The sequence below is a fragment of the Ctenocephalides felis genome, unplaced genomic scaffold, assembly GCF_003426905.1.
Source record: "Ctenocephalides felis isolate EL2017-DRISC unplaced genomic scaffold, ASM342690v1 CF-g0.4_SCAFFOLD_01170, whole genome shotgun sequence".
NCBI lineage: Eukaryota > Metazoa > Arthropoda > Insecta > Siphonaptera > Pulicidae > Ctenocephalides > Ctenocephalides felis.
The window spans coordinates 54571406-54583890 of record NW_020537324.1 but is presented as its reverse complement, the minus strand read 5'-3'; the positions used below and the strand labels follow the sequence as shown (position 1 = coordinate 54583890).

Here is a 12485-nt window from a genome sequence, read left to right as displayed (position 1 = left end):
CCCATTATGATAGTTAGAGATGATTAGATGATTTAGTATTAATTTTTAATGATTTAGTTTTAGCAAAAATATGATTTAAAAGTCGGTGAATGAAATTTGGCTGAACTGACAAGAAACAATTAAGACAATATTTGAGCAATACGTTCATAAAGGAATTAGCTGCACTTTGTTCTTATAAATAAATGAAAGTAAATAGAGGTAATTAGAAGTATTGTTACAATTAATAATAATAATCACAATATTTCCAAATCATAACCTTCTATTGTTTTTACTTCAGCAAAAATATATTTAAAAATTCAGAGACTAAAATCTCTTTTTATTGTCTAAAGTGTAATTCGATAAGAATTAATATGTTTTTTAGTATGTAGTAGTTGAAAGGACTGCCTAGCTGTCAATAACTTGAAAATAATGAATATTTTTAGAGGTAATGTTACAAAAAATTTAATCAATATTATCAATAAAAAATTTGTAGAGAAATTGTTTCTAACCTGTTTGGTTCTGTTTTAGATACATTTACAACAGAAAGCAGTGAAATGGTTTCAATTTGATAACACAGGTTGCCAAGAATTTTACACAAGACTTATTTTCAATGGTTAAAATTTTATAATCAAAATAAAACATTTAATTTCCATCCTGTTAAATAGAAATTTGTTAGAATTGTTATTTTTTGTTTTAGATTAATCAAATTTTCAAAATCCAAATTATATTCTGTAGTTTTGTAATTTTAAGTATATGTTATGTAAATTTTGTAAATTCTTAATTATAATATGAAATAAAATTAATATAAAAAATGGTTTCTATATTACAGGAAATTTTATTAAATTTTTTAAGTTACATCAAAGACACCTACACGTTAATTTAGTAATTTAGAAACCTAACAAAAACGAAAACCGTTACGTTTTCGCGCAATTTGGAAACATTACAAAAACGAAACCGTTATGTTTTCGCGTGACTAAACAGGCCGTTACGTTTTTGAGGCGGAAATAGATACGTCTGTGTGCCTCTTAGGTTACGTAACCGTTATGTTTTACGTATAATCTGTTACGTTCTATTAACGTTTTCATTACGTTTTGTGGTTTACTGGGTATTAATTAGTAACTCTTATTTATTATTTGAATAAATTTGGCACATAAGACATTTTTCTTGATACTGCCAACTAATTTATCACAATATATAATATCTTTGTTTTATGGTAAATTTATAAACTAATTACATTAAATATAATTAACTTACATAAGTGTTATTATATTATGCTTTTCATATTTTAAAATATGAATTGTCATATATCATTTCTCTGATTTATATATAATCTATTTAGTATCTTCAACAATAATTTATATATTATTATAATAACAATAAATGCATATAGAATACATAAATATTAAAAAAACCATTGCAAATAGAATATATAAATATTAAAAAAACATTATTTTCACAGAAAATATACTCTTAATACACAATATGCATTAATGTGCTGAAATATTTTAATTAATTTAAAACCATCGGATTGTAAAAATATTAATTATGTGTTAATACATCATTTAACCTAGAATGATTATACATGCTTGTAATATGTCTTTATAATTATACGTTGCTAAAATTCTATATACATGTTTCTAATATATACTTAAATGTGGTTCTTATTTCTAACGCCTACATGTCGGCATCACAAAATACTATTTACTGGAACAATTTCCAGTTGAAACAATTTTACTTTATATTTTAATTCCTAACGAATTCTTAAAATATATACAAAATCTTACCATAACTTCGTCAAAAATAAAGCAGTGAGTGATGTTTTCACAATAAAATAGCAATGAACAAATTATTGTGAACTAATATTTCCTTCTCAAGATTGTCCTCATCACTTTTTATCTTCACGATTAATATTCAAGTATAATTATTCTGATAATATTAACATTACAGTTGTGCTTCAAAACCACCATTTATATATCCATTTTCATGATCTTCTGAACTTTTTTCTGTTGCTGGAGGTGGAGGTTTCTTGGCCAGTAACTTTTTACGAATACTTTCACGTTCGTGACTATGCCAGAGTCCGTAGCCAAAGTAAATGAGTAAGCCTACGAATTGATTTATATATGATATATGATATATATAAATATATATATATATATATATGCAAAAAATATTTTTTTCAGGTCTATTAGCTGCGATGGCCAGTGGCGAAAACTGCAGGGATAGCTCAGAAATATTAATAATCCTATACTGATTTTCGCCAATTTCTTTACATCAATTTCTTAAGAATTGATCATATAGACCTCGATATTAATGAAGTTCGATTATTTCTCTTTATTACGATTCAATTTGTATTTCTATTAAGTTGCTGAAAAATTTACTCACCTACAACAATCCAAATCATAAACCGCACCCAAGTGGTGACAGACAAGCTCATCATTAAAAAGACATTGATCAAAATGCTGAGTGCCGGCAACCACGGTACAAATGGTACTGTAAATGAAAGTTTGGCCGAAGATGGGGGTTGTCTAGCAATGATCAACAGACACATAAGGGCGACTGCCGCTATGACCCCAACAAGGACCACAGGCAAAACCTCGCCGTCGGAAAATCCGTCCATTTTAGTTGCAATTAGGCATCCAGACAGGCACAAGATTGCTGTTTGAGAAATATTTTATTGATTAAGATAGTTGAGATAAAAATTGATTATGAATCGATGGGTATATGAGAAAATTTATTTCACAAAATGCATAATTAAATGCAGTTATAACACTTTATGTAAGCTAGTTAGAGAGCGTCCATTAATCACGTGAGCGAGATTTTAAGGATTTTTAGACTCCCCCTCCTCCTTGGTGATACATGGTGATATTCAAAATTTTTAGTTACGTAAGAAAACTGTAAATTTTTTGAATAAAGTAATTTTTTTTTGAAAATGTTTGATTTAAAAAAAATAACAGTCAAAAAATCAATACACGTGATATCTTACTGTACCCCTCCCTACCCCACGTGATGGGTCGTGATTTTTTGTCAAACCCGCCCTCCCCCTAAAAAACTCACGTGATTAATGGACGCCTCCTTATAACTTTATATTTGATTGCTAAGATATTTCAATTCGCATTTCATGCTATTTATTAATTAAGAAAAATGCATTTCTTTTACGTAATTTGTCACGATATTCAATGCTCAATAATGGTTAAAATAAAGTTTTATACCATCGTAAATTAATCAGTGACATAAATCTTTTATGCCTTTTTCTTGTTATAAATCGAAAACTTGAAAAGGTTATTAGGTGAGTTTCACAAAAATTTATAATTCGGTCTAAATTGTTTATTTAAAATATTAATTTTAAATACTTACTGTAAGAAGTTGCGGACCATGTTACAATTGCAGATGTTCTAACAGTTGGAGCTTTTGTTCTGCGCCCAACATTGAAGAATGTATGAAATACGCCTTGAGATGGTACTTCTAGCAGCTTAGATTCATCTTCGGTTCTATCAATTTCATACCTAAAATTTACAATCATTATTACTTATTATATGAATAGTTTTTGTATAAAAACAAATTACATATCTCGTTTTAAATACCTAAGTAACATAACACAAGCTGCGACCATTGAATACGCTAGTAAGGTTCCAATAGACATCATATCAACTAATTCTTCCAAATCGAAAAATAATGCCATTAGGCCTGCAAAAGCATAGTTTTATGATTTTTTTGCACAATTTTAATAATAACTATTGTTTACTATGTTTTTTTTCTAACCTGTAAGAAAACCAGCCAACAAAGTCCCGAGGAATGGTGTCTTGAACCGAGGATGCACTCTTCCCATAAATTCGAATAACAATCCGTCTGAAGCCATAGCATAAATAATACGTGGCAAAGGAAACATTGAGCCCATTAAACTGAAGATAAAAGGGTCATAGTATATTAAATATTGTGCAAATTCTTATTGGAGCTGATATGATTTTTCGACATACCTCGCACAAAGTCCAAAAATTGCTCCTATACTAACAATATATTGAGGAGTTGTCCATCCGAGCAATTCAAAAGCGTGGGTAAGTGGTGCATCGACGTCCTGGAAATAAAATAAAAGTCTTTAAAGAATAAACTTTGCATAGTTAAAAAAGCTATCTATATAAATTAAAAACTGTTTAAACCTGTCTCCTAAGCGAATCAAAAAACGAACATGTGATGAAATACATTTTACATCAAAAAAAAAAAAATTGACTGTGATAATAATATTTGAAGTAGCAATCAATGGAATCGATATTAAATTTTGAAAATAATTTTAAATTTAAATTTATAATAAAATTAAATTCTAATATTTAGTTTTAATAGTTTATTTCTAAGTGGTAAACTCGCAAGAATATATTTATCTATTTCTAGTATTGTAAATTAACAATCTTATATAGAAAGCCGAATAGTGCGATTTTCAATTATCATAAGAATTAAAGATAAATTAGATTATAAAGAACTGAGGTACGTTTTTGTTTATAATATAACCTAAACTTGATAATTGGAATAAGAAATACAATAAATTGAAGTAATTGAGGTAGTAGTAAGATTCGTTGCGCATTTTTATGAAGAAGAAATATTGATAACAACTTGAAATACCATTATCCTTAACCGATTTAGTTCATTGAAAATATTGAATTTTAATCATGTAAATTAACTCTATCCAACATTTTAGCTTCTTTTGAGAAATGTAGATTATTAAAATAATAAAGATTCTGATATAAACCATTTGAAATTCTTGTGTTTCCAAGGCTGGATAGCCTTTACCAAATTCCAATGAGTGTTTTATATTTAATATTAATTTATAATATATAATTTACCTGCTCATAATATGGAAGCAACATAGTCAGTACAGTTGATATCGAAAAATACGACAAGAATGTTATGAACAATGATCCTATTACAGCAATGGGTAAAGATTTCTTTGGATTTTTGGCCTCCTCTCCTGCAAAACATTTTTTTTTATTGCAACAATAATGCACAATTTGTATAAATATATATGGAGGTGTAGTAGTCCTCCATATTAATACCAATATTATCCAAATTGTAGTAATAATAAATTCCATAAAATATTATTTATATTTGGTTTATTTTATGTATGATTAATATCCACGACACTATGTGTTGTCATACTAATCGTTAATAAAATGTTATTGGTATTTTCGTATTTATAATTGAAAAGAAAGGTTTTAAGAATCATACATTTTAGGCAAATTCGACTAGGGAGAAACAAAAGCCATGTCCGATCTGACACTTGAATTTATTTTTGTTTTTTTTCTGTGCTGTCACTATATGGGCCAATCTGTCCAGTAGACATGTGATGCGTGTTGACAAGCCGCGATGCGTGTTGGCAACCCGCTACATATACATGTTTATATATATATATATATATATATATATATATATATATATATATATACTAGATGACCCAACAAACGTTGTCCTGTACCCATGCACACATTTTTTAATATCCTATATTAAAATTTACCGTTTACCTAAAAATATATTTATTTAAATTACTCTTCACTCCTAAATGCAAATACATCAATATGATGTTAGATGTAAAATTGCTTTAAATAAAATGATAAGTCTCAATATAACTATATTGGAAATGGAAGTATTTTAAACGGTATAACAATTCAGAAAAAAATAATATATAGTATCCGCGGTAAAAGTACAATATACTTTGGATTTTCCACCCAAAATAATTGCTTCAATAATGTTGCCTATAATTTTTATAATCTCGTACCATATTTTAACTGGATCCTAGTAATAATAATATCTAAATTACATTTTTATAATAAATAATTATATACATTTAAAACCATCTTTTTTCTATATATAATTTAAGGCATCGAAATAAAATATATAAATTTATTTCTTTTAGATATATTTAATTCTAATCTAGTAGAACTATTTCATTCAGTTAAAAAATATACCTGATAAGTTTAAAAATATAAAAATGACAATTGTATTCAAGTTCTACAAACCAAGTAAAAACTAATGCATTTATATTGAACAAAAAACAACATACATTTAAAACAGTTTACGATGTTTTTATGATTTATAAGTTATATGAACACGTGTAAATAAGTGGGATCATAAAAATTGAACTGAGTAATTGGCTGTTAATCAATTCAACATCGAAAAAACGTCAATATATATATATATACATATATATATATATATATATATATATATACAGTGGTGTTGTCGAGCCGGAACGCGCCGGAACGTCGTTCCGGCAAATCATTTTTCGGGCGGAACGCGTTCCGGCAAAAAAAAGTTATAAAAAAATCGCTACATACAGAAAATGATTTAATAAGTATATTTTATAAATTATTATTCAACTAATTTTTATTAAATGTTCTTATTATTGTAATAAACGTCGTTCCAGCAAATCATTTTCGGGCGGAACGCGTTCCGGCAAGAAAAAATATAAAAAAATCGCTACGTAGAGAAAATGATTTAATAAGTAAATTTTTTTTTAAATGTTAATATTGTAATAAACATACATATATGTGCACAAAATGAGTTTTGTAATAATTTTTGTTTCTTTCCTTTTCGAACGGAACCGGAAAAAACATGAAAACTTGTTTTAGAACCGGTTTTTAAATTTTAGCGTTCCGGCAAAAAATATTAGCACAACACCACTGGTTTTATCAAAGTCGTTTTTAATTTAGTAACAAATTGAGGTGTATGAACTGAAAAATTAATTACAATCCAGTAGTGTATTTCAAGTTTCACATATGTTACTTTAAGACCGAAAAGTGTCCGACACCCTAATATTGCGGATATAAGTTGGACTTGTTTCGGACATAGCGGGCGTTAGTCGAATAAAATAAATAATTTAAGACATTCATATAATGGAAATTGATTGTAGCGAAAAAAGCAATTCTATAAATACAAAAGCATAAGAACTCTTTTGCTTTTAATTAAATTTAAAAAAAATAATATTTTAATAATTCGATGAATTATTCGATGAACAGCTCGATATCACGTGCAATTATTTTTTCATCAACGGATACCGATAGTATCCGTAGCGTACCACGATTGTATTTAGTTTTTCGTCAAAGTAATGCCGACCGATAGTCGTACGCACTCTGGCCTTGACTTTACGAATGCTGTGCAATGAAGAAAGTCACTGCGTGTGCGTGTCGTTGACGACAGCTCGGCTACTACATGCGTAAAATTCTTTCTTGGTACCGTGTAGCTACAGGGAATAACACTTTCGTCTATCAAAAATCTCGGGGAAGCACAAGAAGATTCCCGGTGAAGTACATGAAAATTCCCTGGGAATAATTGTATAAGAAATCTCTCACTCCTATTCATTAGTGTTTAATAAGTAGTACGGTCAGCATTAAAAGTAGCGGTGAAAAGTAGTGAAAATGTCTAACTTAGGTGATTGGTATAAACAGCTCTTTGCAGAGTATAAAATAGGAAAAAACCTTGTGATGCTCAAAAACAATTTAATGAACTGTGGGCTAGTGCAAAAATAAAATATAATGCTAAAGATGACTTTGTAAAATGGGCGAGTGATTTTTTACAAGAGTGTCGCCGAAAAAAACAAGTAAAGAAGTCTTCTAATATTCTTTACTATTGTGCTAATTCTAAAAAGGTAAGTTAAGACTAATATTTATCTATTTATGGGACGTTCATGCGCGAAACCAAAATTTACTTTTCAGTTCGATCGATCATTTGTAACATTTATAACCGAAAATTAAATTTGTAAAAATATGCGGTACATATAAAACTGTAATTGCATTTTTTTAAATATATATTGAAATTTTTTTGATGCATTATTACATTTTATTTTTAAATAAATTAAAAAATTTTGTGAAATGTGTTATAAATAAATTTATTAATTAAAATGAATACTGATTTTTTTGTGAAATGTATTAATGAATCGAAAAAAATTGCAATGTATATTAAAAAAAATTACAATTACAATTTTATGTGTATATATTTTTACCGTAGCGCATAAATATTATGAAGAATATTCTTCTAATAAATAATAATACATACTATATATTTGAAGTATAAATGTTGAATTTTGCAACATTTTTAATAATTTGGAAAATATAGACAAAAATTATGTATCCGTCAAAGGTAGTCACTCTATATATTTTAAAATAATAAACTATAATTAAAATAAAAAATGTATGTTTATTATGTTAATAATTTCAAATTAAATGTTTTAAAACAATACTAACATAAAAATATTTGTTATGGTAATAATTTAAAAATAAAGTCGTTTGTTATGGTAATAATTTAAAAATAAAGTTCGTGGCAAGTCGTTTGCCACATTTCTTCTGCGTCGATCTCTTGGAATCACTCCAGCTCATGATGGATTTTCTAAATTGCCTTACGATTTATATTGTTAGTTTGCAGAAGGACCGTAAGCAACTTTTGGAAAGGACATGTCAGATATGTGGATTGTACTTTTGTACGAAGAAGAAAGTTAAGGAGCATATTAGCACATGTCACAAACAAACTATTAATCCCATCATCAGTAGTACAGAGATACGCAAGATTTGTCCTTCACGTATCCTCACTAAGCGATCTATAGGTACATCGAAAGAGGTTCTTTGTGTTGTGCATGAACATAGCAACTCCGAGTGGCTTGAAGAAACTGATGTTGATCTTCAAAAAAGTACATTGCTTACACCTGACTTGCAAGACATTTGTCCAGTTCTTAGTATTGAAGAATGTCTTACTAATCCATGGTCCGAGGATAGTGTACAATAAATATGTCATGTAATATATACATAATATATATATATATATATATATATATATATATATATGTGTGTGTGTGTGTGTGTGTGTGCTAATAAATTCGTTTTTCAAATTTTTATTGTTTATTATTATTTTTATGCCAATCCAAAATAATCTCTAACTTTTCTTTCTAGATATTTTTATCATTGTGCTTCAATTTCGAATAACATAACATTATACTTCTCTACCAATATTTAAAAATAATACTCTAAAAATAGTACGATTTTTTGTATTTACGAAAAATACACGTGATGTTAGCTAGGGGGGGGGGTAATTTCAAATATCACCAAGTATCACCAAGGGGGAGGGGGGGGTCCAAAAAACCTTAAAAATGGCTCACGTGATTAATGGACGCCCCCTAAGTTAATGACGGTATAGGTATCTCACGGTATGATAGATAATAGATATCTATATATGATATACAATAATATATAATAGTATAGTATGATAGGTAATAGGTTATCTATCATATTATTAAGATAAGTCTTATAAAGTATTGTAATAAATCTTGAGTACGTTTATATCATAATAAATACATGTAGGTACTAATGAATACAAATAATACCAGAATAAATGTAATTAATGTCATTGAAGAATATAAATTATGTACTCAATGATTCCCTCATACTTGTACAATTTAATGTATAGACTAGCTGTATATAATAGAGTTAATTATATAAAAAGTCAATATATTACATTTGTGAGTTCTTATCGAAATTTATCAAATTTTTTCAACCGGTTTATGAACCGGATTTTAAATTTTAGCGTTCCGGCAAAAAAAATATTAGCACAACACCACTGTATATATATATATATATATATATAAATCTATATATATATATATATACATATACAATCACTATTTTCAAAAGGTATAGCAAATGTGTATGTTCTGCGTCTGGTATAATGGTATCGTAGCAGAAAACAACGTCCTAGGTCAGTAATAATGCACAGACAAACCTTTCGTCCCTTAATAATTCATAGCATTTTTTTCAATTTCGTCACTATTACCAATAAGTACGTTTGTAATCAATCAAAAATGACTGATTCTGAAGATAATATAAATTAAAATGACGGCTATATATTGGTTTTGTTTAATGCTATTTTCAGATGTTGATACTTTCATTCGGCACAACTGTCGTAAAAAGTTTGATTATCTAATGGGTGATACTTGCAAATCTTTGTTTGTTAACTACAGTATGAATCAAAAATTATTTACCCGCAGTGGCAAACACAATCGAAGCCAATGAAACCATAGAAGCACTTAGAAGCACCTGCGATGATGCCTACTATGCCATAAGGAGCAAATCCACCATCTCCGTGACCTGCCGTTGGAGGCAGCGACCAATTTGATGCATCGGCTTTGACTGCACCAGCCGCCACGAAAAAGCCAACCACAGCTAAGTTGACCAGGGTGAATAAGTTATTGAAGCGCGATGATTCCTTCGCTCCAAAGGCTAGGGCAACTATAATTAAAGAAAAATTAACAAATAGTGAAAATAACTAATATTTAATATCATAAAAATATATATATACAGGTAAACCCCGCATACACGGTACTTCTACAACACGGATTCGCTCTAGCACGGTTTAAGAATTGATACCATCCCCTTATAACACGGTACTTTTAAAGCACGGGTTCGCTCTAACACGGTTTTAGAATTGAGCAAAACCCTAATAAAATAAAAAATCTATGAAAATCAAACTTCATTTAATCTAAAATTATCAAATCGCAGTACAATAGCCTAATAAATGTGATGAAACTAATACAAAAGATAACTAATTTGATACTTATTATTCGAACGCGTATGTTCTATCAAAAAAAATCTAGACTTAACAAACAATTAATCAATTAGTCTTTAACAAAGATCCTTTGAATAAAATGAGCACAGGAAGATAACTTTGCATGTGGTAAATTTATAAATATCTCTTCTCTAAAAGCAAGTAATCGCAAATATAATTATTTTGAAAAAAAATAATTCACGTATCTGGAGTACAGAAAGCTGCTCTTAAGATGATGATATCTTGCAAAAAAAGAATAGTGTTGGATAGCACTTCCCATTTAATTCTGACGAAAAAATAACATATGATTGATGTAATATTACTTCTTAAAAAAAATAATAAATATAACGATATTTATTATAAAATCATGATGAGCAGCATATTTTTTTGAATTCTTGGAACGTAATCCCACTTTTTGTACTAGTTCTTTGTCCCGTATAACACGGATTCGCATAACACGCTACATTTTTGGAACGTAACTACCGCGTTATGCGGTGGTCACCTGTATTCAATTAATATCTTGATTAACGGTGAATAAAATCAAAATTTTTATGTAATATTAGACAAAAACAAGAAAAAGAAATACTTTTACAAAATCATAAAATTATCATTTGAGGCCGTTCAAGAATTACGTGAGCACTATAGGGAGCAGGGGGGTTGTTGATTTGTTTATTTTGGGTTGACATGGAGGGCAGGGGAGTCTGGATGATGATACTTCATAGGTAGTATTTTTATTTTTTTACATTAATTGCAAAATGTTTACGAAAGCATGGGGGTAGGGGGCAAGAGCTTTGCTTACTTTTACTGACAAGGGGAATGGGGGGTAAATAATTGTAAAAAATCTGCTTACGTAATACTTAAACGATCCCTTTCACAAAAAACTCGATCAATTAAGTCACGTAGAAAATCACTTTTGAGTAATCCTAAACAATGAAAATGCTAATTATAATCTAAAACTATCTATTATAATCAGTTATGACTTCATGGCGGAAATAACAATTTTCCAAAATGCTTTAGATTTTGGAAACAGAATATGAGCATTTACAACAAGATTGGCCATTCGAAAGAATTTATGAATAATTCATTTATGCAGATATACCACTTGCTATAACAACTATTAGATTTATTACCTGCATGCGCACCAAATAATACTATAACTTACAATTGATCATAATGTACTGGCATCATGACATAATAAATTACTGATTATATGCAATTAGACTGATAGCGTGGATTTACTTTGTTTACAAGATCAATATCAAATACATTTGAAATAAATTAACGATTGATGTAAGTACGTCATCCAGTAAAATATAATAATTATCAATTTGTTATATATGAATTATTTTAAGCAGCAAATCATACATACTAGTGAATAACATAGTGACGCCAAAAGCGAAGAAATCAGGATAGGGCGACAAAAAACTGACGTCGATTGGCAGATGCTCCCTCAAATAGTTGCTGATCACTTTTCCTATTAAGGCGTCTAAATAGGTGCTTATGGCTTTGACAACACTGGCAGCACCTGAAATTTACAAAAAACGAAACATTTATCACTTATATACTTTGCTATACTTTATATACTTTGCAAAAGGTAAAATATCATTATATCTGAGCTAGGTTAGGAATATCTATTGTAAAGAGATAATTTTACCAAAGAAAATAAAAAATCTGAGTGATTTAGAAAAAATGATATTTTTGATTTATCTTATTTCTTTATAATTAATAATCAAATGGAAAAACCCAATATATTTAGTATCGCAGCTGAAGCTGAAGCGATTCTTTGTTGACTTCGGACTCGATACATTACAAAGACAACAAAAATTTGTGAAAGATTGTTAATTACTCAAAGAATTTATATGAAGTTTATGTAAACATTTTTCTTGATAAATGATGAAGTTAAGTTTTCACAGTTTATGTAAAATGACTTCTCT

The 12485-nt window shown here is 28.7% G+C and overlaps 1 protein-coding gene across 1 annotated transcript; it reads right to left on the bottom strand.

Moving 5' to 3' along the window:
* Nucleotides 1-1737: 1737 nt before the first annotated feature.
* LOC113367403 (high affinity cationic amino acid transporter 1-like) lies at nt 1738-12157 on the bottom strand. Its single transcript, XM_026609014.1, has 10 exons — nt 12136-12157; nt 11921-12076; nt 9996-10235; nt 4812-4942; nt 3954-4051; nt 3739-3878; nt 3561-3663; nt 3334-3482; nt 2362-2634; nt 1738-2081 (listed from the first exon to the last, which is right to left on the bottom strand). Exons 1-10 carry the CDS (start codon nt 12155-12157, stop codon nt 1921-1923), a joined length of 1473 nt encoding a protein of 490 aa, XP_026464799.1. The 3' UTR covers nt 1738-1920.
* Between the last annotated feature and the right edge of the window lie 328 nt (nt 12158-12485).

Coding starts and splice junctions, on each gene's coding strand:
- LOC113367403 (XM_026609014.1), bottom strand. CDS start 12,157: ATGATATTTTACCTTTTGCAAA. Junction 4,943..9,995: donor TGGCTTCGATTGTGTTTGCC/ACTGCGGGTAAA, acceptor AAAAAAAATGTT/TTGCAGGAGAGGAGGCCAAA. Junction 3,879..3,953: donor ATTTTTGGACTTTGTGCGAG/GTATGTCGAAAA, acceptor TTTTATCTTCAG/TTTAATGGGCTCAATGTTTC.